The sequence below is a fragment of the Fulmarus glacialis genome, unplaced genomic scaffold (genome assembly GCF_000690835.1).
Source record: "Fulmarus glacialis isolate BGI_N327 unplaced genomic scaffold, ASM69083v1 scaffold928, whole genome shotgun sequence".
In the NCBI taxonomy this organism is placed as follows: Eukaryota; Metazoa; Chordata; class Aves; order Procellariiformes; family Procellariidae; genus Fulmarus; species Fulmarus glacialis.
Window position 1 is genome coordinate 4,846 of NW_009226112.1, and position 11,562 is coordinate 16,407.

Genomic DNA, 11,562 nt, shown 5'->3' on the forward strand with positions numbered 1-11,562 from the left:
GGCAGAGCAGCTGAGGTATTAGAGGTTAACAGGCAGCTCCAGGAGCAGGAGCTGCTGGCAGCAGAGGAGGGCCCGGAGCAGGATGGGCAGGGGAGGGCAGGGACTGGCTCCCACGCTTTGGGGACGAGCAGTGTGTCTCCAAAGGGAGCTGGGCAGGATGTAGAGCATCCCATGCCTGCTAGTCCTGACCACTGGCGGCAAGGCCCCTGCATGTCTGGGGACCCTGAAGGCGCCAGGTGATTTGTGTCTTCTTAGCAACGTGGCTGAGAGGAGATCCCTGAGCTCCTTATGTTCTGCCTTTCAGCAGCTCTGCATCCTCCTCCTCTAGTATCTCTGAAACCCAGCTGTGCCCCTACTCCCACAGAGTGCCAGAGAGATGCCACAGTGATGTCTCTCTCCTTTTGTCTCTCTGCTCCAGGTGTGAGAGCACAGAGGAATACGATTATGATTACCTCAGCATCAATAAAACCTGGGTCCTCACCCCCAAGGCACAGGAGACTGATGCCACACAGATCCTCAATTTGCTGCTGAAGAACTATGACAACAAGCTGAGGCCCGACATTGGCAGTAAGTGTCCCCTGAAGCTCCCTGTGGCCACAGATGGTGACCTGACCTGACCTGGCCTGGCTGTGTCCTGTGTTTTCCATGTTTTTGTGGCTGCTGTAGTCAGTATTTTTGGTGAGATGGAGCCACACTGATCCCAGATGCTCCCCTGGTCCTCAGCCCTTCACAAAGGATCCTAGCCCCAGCTCATCCATACCTATTTTATTTTCTTTATAGTCAAGCCCACGTTTATCGATGTGGATATCTACGTGAACAGCATCGGGCCGGTGTCTGTCATCCAGATGGTGAGTTGTGTCATTGCTGCAGGGTCGCGGTATCACTGCAACTGAGAGCGTGGGAGGTAGCTGGCCCAGCACTGCTGGCAGGTTGTGTCATGCTGGCTAGACATGGTGTGAAGGTGGTGTTGTCATGAGAAGAGGTGGATTTGTTACCCTTCCCTTGGGAAGAGGTGCTCTGACCCGCTCATAGCTGGTGCTAGAAAGGCTTGACAGCCATCCCTGGTTAGGAGCAAGGTCCTCAAGTGCCCTTGGTGAGCTCAGCAAACGTACCACGCTCAGGAGTTCAGGGAGAAGGATGATGATGCTCTTTGGTCTCCAATGGCAATGTGTGGACAGACACCTTTGCCTGGTGGCTTTGCCCTCTCCTGCTTGGGAAGCGTGTGGGCGCAGGATGCTTGGGGCCAGTTGCACGACTCTGGCTGAGCCAGAGCAGTGGTGGCTGGGAGGGGGAGCAGCGCGCTTCCCAGGAGGACTGAAATAGGTACCTGGAGATGGTTTCCATGGCAATGGTCTGATGGTGTGAAACTTGGGTGCCCAGGCCTGGCCTGTGGTGCTGGGGAGGGGCAGGCAGGGTGCCTCAGGTCCAACGGCTCTTCTTCAGTACGTAGCACCTTAGATTGATGCCACCACCACTGCGATGGTTTCTGCTCATGGCTCAGGACCCCACTGTACTGGGAGCTGCAGAAACATTCAACAGAGATGCTCTTTAGGCCACACACTGGAGAGCAACTGTTGATCATTTATTTTGCACAGGAAACTTCCATTATTATTTTCCCTGTAAAGTCATTTTTACCTCTTTTCTAGGAAGAAACAAACCTGACTGCTGTGAGGTTTTGAAAGACTTCTTTGGCCCACTGGGCAGTGGGGTGGAGAGGACAAAGGAGAGGTACAGCCAGGACAATTTGGCTTTTCTTGTCTCTCTCAATGCAAAACGGAGCAGAAACAAAACCAGCCCCCTTAAACCAAAAAAAAAGTTCCTGGGATGGGCATGTTATTTTTAGTTTCCCAAGTATAAAATTTCCATTGAACAAACTCCTCTGGGGATGGAGGAATGGCGTTGTAGTTGTAGTACCACTTCCACTCCAAAAAGCATTTTGAAGCAGCCCTTCTGACTGACCACCGCCGAGCACGTGCCTCCAAGCAGCGCCTGCTCACAAGCCACTAGATGGGCATCTGGCTGGGCACTCGCTTGCATAGAATCATAGAATCATTAAGGTTGGAAAAGACCTCTAAGATCATCAAGTCCGATGAGGGCACCTCAGGATGTCCAGCAGGGATGGCTTCAAGGCAAAAAATTTCCTTTCATTGTTCCTGTGGGCCCAGTCTCCAGGAGGAAAACCACAGCCCAAGCCATGTGGATGTCATCCCTCGCTGCCAGCAGATACTGCAAGCTCCTCCATCCCATGTGGGTGTGTTGACATGAAGCCCCAGCGACGTTAAGAGCAGCAGCGCAGGGGAAAGCGTGCAGGAGCTGGGTGTACTCACCTCCCTGGCCACTGCTGTGCCTGGAAGTAGAGCATAAGAGTCATGTTATAGGTGGCTGTCCCATCTGCTTTGCACTGCCCAAGGGTATGCCAAGAAAACCACGCAAAACCACAGTGCCCGTCCTCATTCCTTCTCAAATACTTTACCCCTTTCCACCCCTGTTGGAAGCTCTGCTCTCCTCCCTGTTGCAGGAGCACTGCATAGCCATGCAGGTGGTAGCAGTAGAGAGTGGCTTATAACATCCAGCCTTGCATTCAGAGTTCATCTCTTCTCCTAAACAGAGATACCAGGCACTGCTGCTAGCCTGGTTTCCTAAGAAACACAGCTTATGCCATGGTGATGGGTATGTGAGAACGTACGTACATCTATCTCAGTCTTTCAGTATTTTAGATCCGCTGGGCTAATACCAACCATATATGGCTGCAGTATAGGAGCTCCAGGCATATTCAGCACCTCCAGTATTTTTGTGAAAACAAGATGCAAGACAGTGACAAGAGCCATCCCCACCAAGGGGAAAAACTGTTGTGTGAACTCAACCCTTACTAGACACCAGAGAATCATATGGCAGAGTGCTGCTGAAAACAGCCCTGACTGTTCCTAGAGCAGCTCAACCCATGTGTTTAGCTCTTTCTAAGAGTCAGCAGAAGCTTTTATGCTTCATGAAGTGGGGCTCCATGACTGCACAGGATCCCAGGGGATCGCAGTGCACTTAATGCAAGCCAGGAGTGTGAAGGCAAGACTGGCACTTGGAATTGCCTACATCTGCTGAGGAAGCTGCTGCCACGGGAGGGGTGAGATGGTGCCATTTACACCATCAGGGACAGGATGAGCTCGGCCACAGGCCCCATAATCTACTTATCTGCAGCCTTCCCACCTGAGGAAGGTATTGCCGTTTGCGGGAATGGCATGGTGAGGAGCTGCTCAGGCAGGGGAGGAAACCATTCAGTGTACAGACAGTTGAAGGATTTTGTGGCATCAGTCACAACTGGCTGCACTGGCTCTCTGAAGTGCCCAGATGCTACAAATCCAGGAGTCCCTGCTGGGTCCCAACAGTCAACAGTGATTTGAAGACACCTCCATATGACTCCCCAGGTAGACTCTCTATGAACATCTCCCCCTCCCTGTCCCCTTAGGTAACTTCCTAAGCTTGAATCTGTGATGCCCTTGAGCTTTAAAACCTTTCTCCCCGAGATGCTGGGCTGATATTAAAGGTACTGAGGACAGCTAGACCCAGGTCTTGTAGCCTTGGATGGCAGCTTTCTGCCATCTGTACTCTGAATACCTCCCCCTGCTCATGAGAGAGGCTGCATTGTGCTATAGTGTCTCCTGAAGCAAGAGAAAAGGGCTGTGACAAAGCTGCCACAGTGTCACCTCTGGACTTGGCTGCTTCACCCACTTGTTTTGTGTTTGTTTGCTTTTCCATGCTAATGCAATGTATTAATTCATTCTGTGGGTGGTGCCAACCACTGGCAGGCTGGCATCAAACATATAATACAGATTGTCTTTGCTGGGGACATGTCATTCCCACTTTGTCCCTTTTTATATAGCTTCTCCCAACCTGAGAAGCTCTGCCTTCTCCCAGCTGTCAGGCCCGTCCCACGTGCCTGATCTTTCCCTTTTCCCATACACAACCTGAGGAAATGCGCATTTCCGAGGGAAAGGAACCAGAATTTGACTTGGAGCTAGACCTCTCCTGAGCCCATGGTGAGAGTTCTCTCTGCCGTAGACACAGAGGCTTGTGTAGGCTGGAAGGTCCACTGGAGGGGAAACGTGCCATTGATCTCTCCTAGGTGCATTGCGATGACAGTGTCTTACATAAATATTTCTCTTACACATAGCCAGGCTATGTAGAAGATAAAAACCTAGTTCTGCTTTTAAGAAATATAGCAGCATTACTGAGGCTATTAGCTTGGACCAGCATGGTCTGTGCATCTGAAGCTGAAGGCTATATGATGGCCTGACATGCTGCTGGAATAGAAGGCTCCAACTTAAGCAATATAGTTTGAGTACTGGTGTTCTGTGATCTTCTACTCACCCCTCAAAGGGTTAACTACTCACCACTGCCTTCAGCCTGGTGATGCTCTGTCAAGGTCTGGAAACTGGCCCTGCATAGCCGCTGCTCAACCTCCAAATGATAAATCATGTCAGGATACAAAACTGATTCCGGTCCTTAAAAATGAATAGGTGATTTGAAAATGCCCTGGGCTGGGTGTGAATTCTGCATCCCCCTCATCAATCACTTGTCATAAATAACATTAACATTCAGGAGTCAGCAGAAGGTGGGCAGGTTTGGAGGGGGAAGAAATGTGAAGTGATTTCCTGGTATCTTTTGTAGACCAGAATGGCAGTCTTGTTTCCCATTTAGGTAGTTGAGCAAATTTTACATTCTCTCCTCCCTGGGGAAAGGACCCTCTGCTCTGCCAGCCAAAATGTGGCAGTAACCAGAAATAAAGCTAGGAGATGGTTAAATGATAGGAAGTGGGACGGGGCTTGGTTGAAAGAGGATGGGTGGAGAAGGAAAAGGGTGCAGAAAAGTGGGACCATCAGGTCCCACAGCTGTTTGCTCCAGTTGCTGCATGGACTGGGGTTTCCTCCCCATCCCCATGAACCTGTTGCATTTGGGTGAGATTGGGGCACTTGGCGCTTCTCAGGATGGTGGGAAGCTGCATTTACACCATCAGGGAAAGGATGAGCTCGGCCACAAGCCCTTCCAGAGCTGCCTGCTGCCCCTGGGTGCCGGCCAGCAGCACCTCAAGCCAAATGAGTTATCACCCACAGCACCACAGCTTTCCAAGCTGTGTCACGGATCTGGATGCCCAATTAGATTCCCATTAACGCAGAGAGTGTTTAGGTGTCCTCGGCTTATCGCTAAGCTGAGCCTGGTGCAAAGACCTACCTTGGTTCCCCGAGCGTATTTGTGGGAAGAGGTGCCAGGGAGGGCTGCGGCAGCAGGGACTGATGGAGGAGACTTTGGGTTCAAATTTTTCACTAACTGGTTGTTTGCTGGAGGGATTTGCTCCTGGTTTTGTTTTGTAATGGCTTTATTGCTATAGATCATAGCTTTAACTGGTGTCAAGGGCACCTAGAGTTCTGGATCACTTTCCTTCAGGGATGCTTAACTCTCAGGAAATGATCAGTAGAAGTAAAGCGGTTGCCAACTATTGGGGCTGAGTGTCTTTTAGTCCTGAGGATGTCCGTGAAGTGTCCATGAGAGACAGCAAGGGTGGGAGTGGAAAAAGCTCTGTTCCAAGCTTGGGGATGGAACAAGTCCTGCCCAGAGCTTCTCAGATTCCTCCCACAGGTCAGAGCTGAACGTCCTTTTCTTCCTTTCTTGCGCAAAACCAAGCATGAGGCTCGAGGAGTTGAACTCAGAGAACATAACCCAAACACTGTGGTAGCTTCCTGGCCACAGTGAACGGAGACATGTCACTCACCCAGGGACCTGCCTTCGTTACCTGCTTCAGGTGCCTGGGATCAGAGGCAGTGCAGCCAGGGCTAATTTAGATGCTGGAGACTCCTCTCTTTAGTATGTGCCTTGTGAGATGCCCTTGTGTGCCAAATTCTATAGGAAAACTTGATGACAGGTCTTCTGCTGGGGTTGTGCACCACCTCAGTCTCATTACTTAATGATAATAAAGATGGAAAGAGCAAAACTGGCCTCCATCAGTCACCGGGGACAGATTCTGTTGCCTCTGAAGTGCCTGTGATTTCCAGGGGGTAGGGCTAAGCTCCTGGCTCCATTATTACAGCAAATTATTTTCTTAGCTCTGCCTGTGAGTGGAGGACTGAAACCCAGAGAGGGTGCTATGTCCAAATACACATGTTGAATATTCCCCCCTTCCCTCTTTAGGAAGGAGATGCTGCACAGTATTAAATTCATAACGCTGTGCCTGGCTGCATTAGTTACCATGCAACACACTAACAAAATTGAGTATTTCACTGCAACCAGCTCTGGAACCCTCAGCACAAGAAAGACATGGACCTGTTGGAATGGGTCCAGAGGAGGGCCACAAAAATGATCAGGGCGGTGGAACGCCTCTCCTATGAAGAAAGGCTCAAACAGTTGGGGCTAGCCAACTTTCCAGAGCTTGGAGCAAAGAAGGTTTCATGGAGACCTTATTGCAGCCTTTCAGTACTTAAAGGAGGCTTATAAGAAAGATGAGGACAAACTTTTTAGCAGGGCCTATTGCGACAGGACAAGGGGTAATGGTTTTAAACTAAAAGAGGGTAGATTTAGACTAGATGTAAGGAAGAAATTTTTTACAATGAGGGTGGTGAAACACTGGAACAGGTTGCCCAGGGAAGTGGTAGATGCCCCATCCCTGGAAACATTCAAGGTCAGGTTGGAGGGGGCTCTGAGCAACGTGATCTAGTTGAAGATGTCCCTGCTCACTGCAGGGGGGTTGGACTAGATGACCTTTAAAGGTCCCTTCCAACCCAAACTATTTTATGATTCTATGAAGAACATATTTTCCCACGTCTGGAGTACTGCAGAACAGATTTAATAAATTTGCATGTATGGTGCATTTGTGAAAACACTGTGAAAAAGGGGGAGGGAGGGAAGGGGGAAATGTTTATTCGTTATCAGCTGATGAATAATTAATTTACAAACGTTGTCTTGTTAAATATAAATTAAATCCTCATTTGACACACTTTATAATTTAGAAGTATAAGCCCAGCATGAATGTGAAGAGAACTCCCCACTGACTTGTTTTCATGTAAATCCTGAGGAGCCAGGGAGGGAGGTTTTGCTTTCAAAGTTAAAGCTGACAAGGAGTAGCCGTGAGGAAGGGGCTGCTGTGACAAAGGCAGCCTGGGGACATGGGGCACTTTGTCGTTGCTCATGGGTGCTTTCCATGCAGGGATGGCTTAGTGGGACAGGGAGGCAGTGGCTGTCCGCACAACTCTCTTCCAAGGATTGCTCCCTCTCTGCTCAGAGCTGCAGGTGGCTGAGCTCTGAATCACGGCTCTTTGAGTAAAATCCCCATCGATGCCACGTTTTCAGAGTGTGCAGTAAGCCAGCAGCTGCTTGTGAACAGCTGAGCTATCCCAGCAGCAGGGGCAAAGATCCCCAAGAGGGGAGCTAGGCTCTACAAAAGCCGTACAGGGCTAAGCCCCCCATGCAGAGAGCCCTTAGGCGGTTTGAGGCATCTCTTCATGGAAGCGGAGCCACATCCTGAGGAACGGTGGCTGTGCTTGGTTGGAAGGCAGTTAGTGTGGGAGCTGCAGTGGGAAGCCTTGCGTTACAGCCCTGGCTGTAGGCTGCAAGGCTCAGGTTAATATCTTCGTTTCTTCTTAATAGATGGGGAAACCGAGACCGGTAATAATTGTCTGGCTCTGAGGAACACTTAAGTCTTGATTAGACTTAGCTTTGGCTGCTTTGGAATAAGTGGGAAGGAAATGAAATGAAAATGGCACACTTTTTAAGATGCTTGAATGTGCTGCTCTGGAGCACAAGATAAGCCTATAGGTAAAGGAAATTTGTTACCTCCCCCCCTTCTTCCCTGATAATAATAGACTCCAGGGGTTGCACAGCACTTCCTCAACCAAAAGGACTTAAAAATGCTTCACAAATCATCTGTCTAGGAGGCAATAGCCCAGATGCACCCACTTCCAGGGTGGATTGCAATGCCTGAAGCATGCCGCAATGCTCTGCCAAGGACTGCACGCTCTTCTTGGCCTGCCCGGTGTGCAGTGAGAGTCAGGCATCAGCATAAATCTAGTGAAGTTGCACAGGACGTGCACTCGTGTAATGAGCTAGGTTGGGTTTTGGTCCCTGATAAAGACGCATATCGTAGAAATTTAATATGTTGGGAAATCGGTATTGCTTACTAAGGGCCCCAGTGCTTTTTCTGGCCGTTAGTTTCCACACCTGAGTGATGGCTCAGAGCCGCCGGAGCTGGTGGTGCATTTATAACGTCTTCACAAATACTCATTTGCTTGGAGAGTGCTCGTATCTCTTGATTTCTTGATGTTCAGAAACGGTCACCTGAGCCCATTCCTGTGTGCCCAAGTGCTAGAAGAGTGATTGTTCCTCATGTAGCTGCTCGTGTTCGCATGGTGGTGAGGTTGGGTACACGGAGAAGGGCAGCGGCTGTCCTGTAGCCATCATTTGTCATCGTTGCCTTAAGAAAAAAAAAATCGTGAGGCCACTGAGGAATAGCACCAATCATGTGTGACTTGCGGGACAAATCATGAACCACAACAGAAGGTCTAATGAAATAAATGAGTTACTCCCATCCTGAACGTATCCCAAGAGCTTCTGCAAGTTTCAGGGTCTGCTCCCAAACCAGAAAAGGGATGATTTATTCACTATGAATAATTCAACCAGCTCCTTTTATTATCCAGAACATACACTAATCCCCTCTAGTTATTTCCTCTGTGACATCCATGTCGGTATCTTATTTATAGGCTGTTTATTGTGCTGAAAACACAAGGAGTCTGTTATCAGGAAAAATGAACAAAAAGCATGGGTTTTGCCTTTAAAATTTGGAGCTAAATAAAATATGAATATCTGGACAGTGGCTTCCTGGGGGGAAAAGCGCTTTTCTTCAGAGGCATTTCTGGAGAGCAAAACCCTAAAGTTAATTAAAATCTGTGCTCCCCAGTCCAACGCTAAATGGGGAATGTGGCTGTACTCAGGTTTCTTAAACTGCAGTGTCAGCCCTGGCACACAGGTGCCTCCACACAGCCCACAGCTCGGGTGGCCTCTGGCCCTTGGGCAACACGGGATAAATCAACGTTCATAATTAAGTAAGGGGCTCTTGTAAATTCCTTCATGAATCCAATTTCCGGCTTTCTGTTGGCAGGAATGGCTCAATCCCACATTCATCTCGTGCCAGCCTTTGGAGAAAAACTCACATTTCTTCAGCCAGGCTGAATGCAATGGGGTTTTTGCCCTGAACCCTTGCAGGCACCCAGGAAGGATGCTTACTGTAGGCGCTTCCTGAGTAGCCAGCATGCTCGCCGTGCCCAACCTGAGAGTGTTGTAACTCGTAATTCCTCACTCTTACTCACAGAAAACCTTTTTAACGCAGCTCGTGACCACAGCAGCTGCTCCTGGTCTCCCTTTCCAGAGGTTTCTGCCAGCAACTGGGTTTCTGCTTGTTAATAGACCATGATGACAGTTTTCCAGCTACCAGGAGACTCTCCTTACTGGGGCCTGGACCAGGCTGGAGGGATGTCCCCTGCCCTGGCAACTTTGGCAGCTAGCAGCTCTCTCATGGTTTGATAGGAGCTTTGCCCCCTGGCAGGGCATTAAAAGAGGCTTTGCCGTGATGCACAGGTGTGGACATGGCTGCAGTCGCTGGGCGGTGGGAATGCAACCTTGCCTACACTGGTAGGGATGTGCCTGGGAGATGCGGGCTCAGGCTCAGAGCTGCTGTGTACAGCTGCATCTTGTGAAGAAAAGTGCGGATGCAGCCATCTCCATCGCAAGCGCATTAGCTAATGGAGTTGCTCTGTGGTTCCCCAATGGCCCCACTTCTCCATACAGAGACATGTGTGCGTGGACAGGCCAGGAAGCATGATTTGATTTTGAAGCATGTGTACTGACCTGTGCTCTGAACCTCATTAAATTGATTCTTCCAAGTCAAAGGGAAAGCATTATTGTGTCAGATTTGAAAGCTATAGGCTCTGAGCTGTACCAATAGATGTCACTCCATGGGCTGAATTATTTTTAAGGCAGAGTTGATTTATCTGAACTGAAGGCTTTAGATCTCTCCGCAGGAGAGGTCTGGATATTTCAGGTGCATGAGAGTCAAGTCAAAGAGCTGGTCAGAGGCCAGGGTTTCTGGTCTACGGCAAACAGCCAGCATCGTAGGGGAGAGGGTCTCGCTCTCCCCTTCCGCTTGGGACAAACAGCCAAAATTCTTAAGCATTTCTGAGGGAAAATGGGTTTAGGGACAATCAAAACATTTATGTTTAGTATTATCAGATTGTTTTCATTTGCTTTTCATACGGTGATAAATTCTGTCCTATAAGTAAAGCATGAAAATGAGTATTTGAAAATAAAAGTCAAACTGAAGTGAATCAAATAGATAAAGGTAAAGCAAAATATTTTGTTAGCTTACTGAAGAAAAAAAGTTTCTGAATGAAATTATGAGGTTGAGGTCATTCATTTTAGGTTTTGACAATTTTAATTTTTTTTCAACAAAACTTCATTTTTTCAGTAGAAATCTGTTCTATTTATTTTCTGCATCCCCAGATGAAGCAGTCCTACCATCTCCCCTAAAAGGCTGATGTGAAATCTGCCTGCTATAAATGTGTTATGAAATGGAGACCATTTCTCAGAATTCAGTGGTTGTGGGTGACCAGAGGCAATATGCTTCAAGGACCTCTTCATGCCTCGATGTTAAAGGCTGAATATTCAGACTATTACATCCCATCTCCGTGCACAGGAAGGGTTTAATTGCCCATGATACAAATTGCAAGCAAGCAGCAGTGGAGTGGTGATACTGCCAGCCTGAGCCTCCCTGTGGCACCGGGGCTGGCTGGGCTGAAGCAGCACTTTGCTTCTCCTCTCTGCAAGCCCTCGCATCTCCTCCTTGCCTCCAGGTGCTTCCTCGGTGCCTCTGTGTCTTCAGCTTGGTGTCTTTTGTGCTGGGAGGGGAGATAAGTGTTAGGGTCAGCAAGTGGGTGGGCAGGTAGATCTTCAGAGTCATCTGCCGCAATGCCTCACGCTGGTCGGCAGCAGCCCATCCTTACCCACTACAGGTTTGCTGACGCTACAGCCATTTCACACCAGCACTGCTGAGACTGGGCCCACCAAATTCGCAATGCAACAGCTCCTCAAAGCCCCAGAGAAATCATGCTGGCTGCATGGGGCACTGTAGGTGGGGGAATAAGTCTGGGGTCTTGGGCTTGGTGTGCGCTAGGCTTGGTGTGTGCTGGTAGCATGGAGCTGATGGTAGCTGAGGACCCTGGTATAAGCCTTGCTTGTCCATCTTCGTGTCCAGAGGGCTTTGCTGTGAGGATTTCTGTGGTTGTTCTCTGACCTGCAGTTAGCTGGGAATGGCTCTAACCATCTGATCAGCTTTGCTTAACAGAAGAATTGCGGGCAGTGATAGTGGCTCACCCGCAGGTACATGCACATGGGATGTGTAAACCAAAACATTGAGGAGTGTGGGTGGGAGAACACCTTGTCTCCATGTGGCTGGGAACAGGGAAGGTCAGAGCAGGGACTTTGGAAATGTTGTAAGCCTTGTTTCTGACACTTCCCCCTGATCTGCCTTTC

The 11,562-nt window shown here is 49.2% G+C and overlaps 1 protein-coding gene across 1 annotated transcript in view; it reads left to right on the forward strand.

Annotated features, from left to right (window-relative positions):
* Window positions 1-418: 418 nt before the first annotated feature.
* Window positions 419-11,562, forward strand: part of LOC104080323 (gamma-aminobutyric acid receptor subunit gamma-4) — a gene marked incomplete at both ends in the record, with an annotated part of 26,216 nt that continues 15,072 nt past the window's right edge. The window contains 2 exons of the mRNA XM_009582682.1: window positions 419-567; window positions 781-848. Coding sequence (XP_009580977.1) covers window positions 419-567; window positions 781-848 — 217 coding nt within the window. The remainder of the gene's footprint in view (window positions 568-780; window positions 849-11,562) is intronic.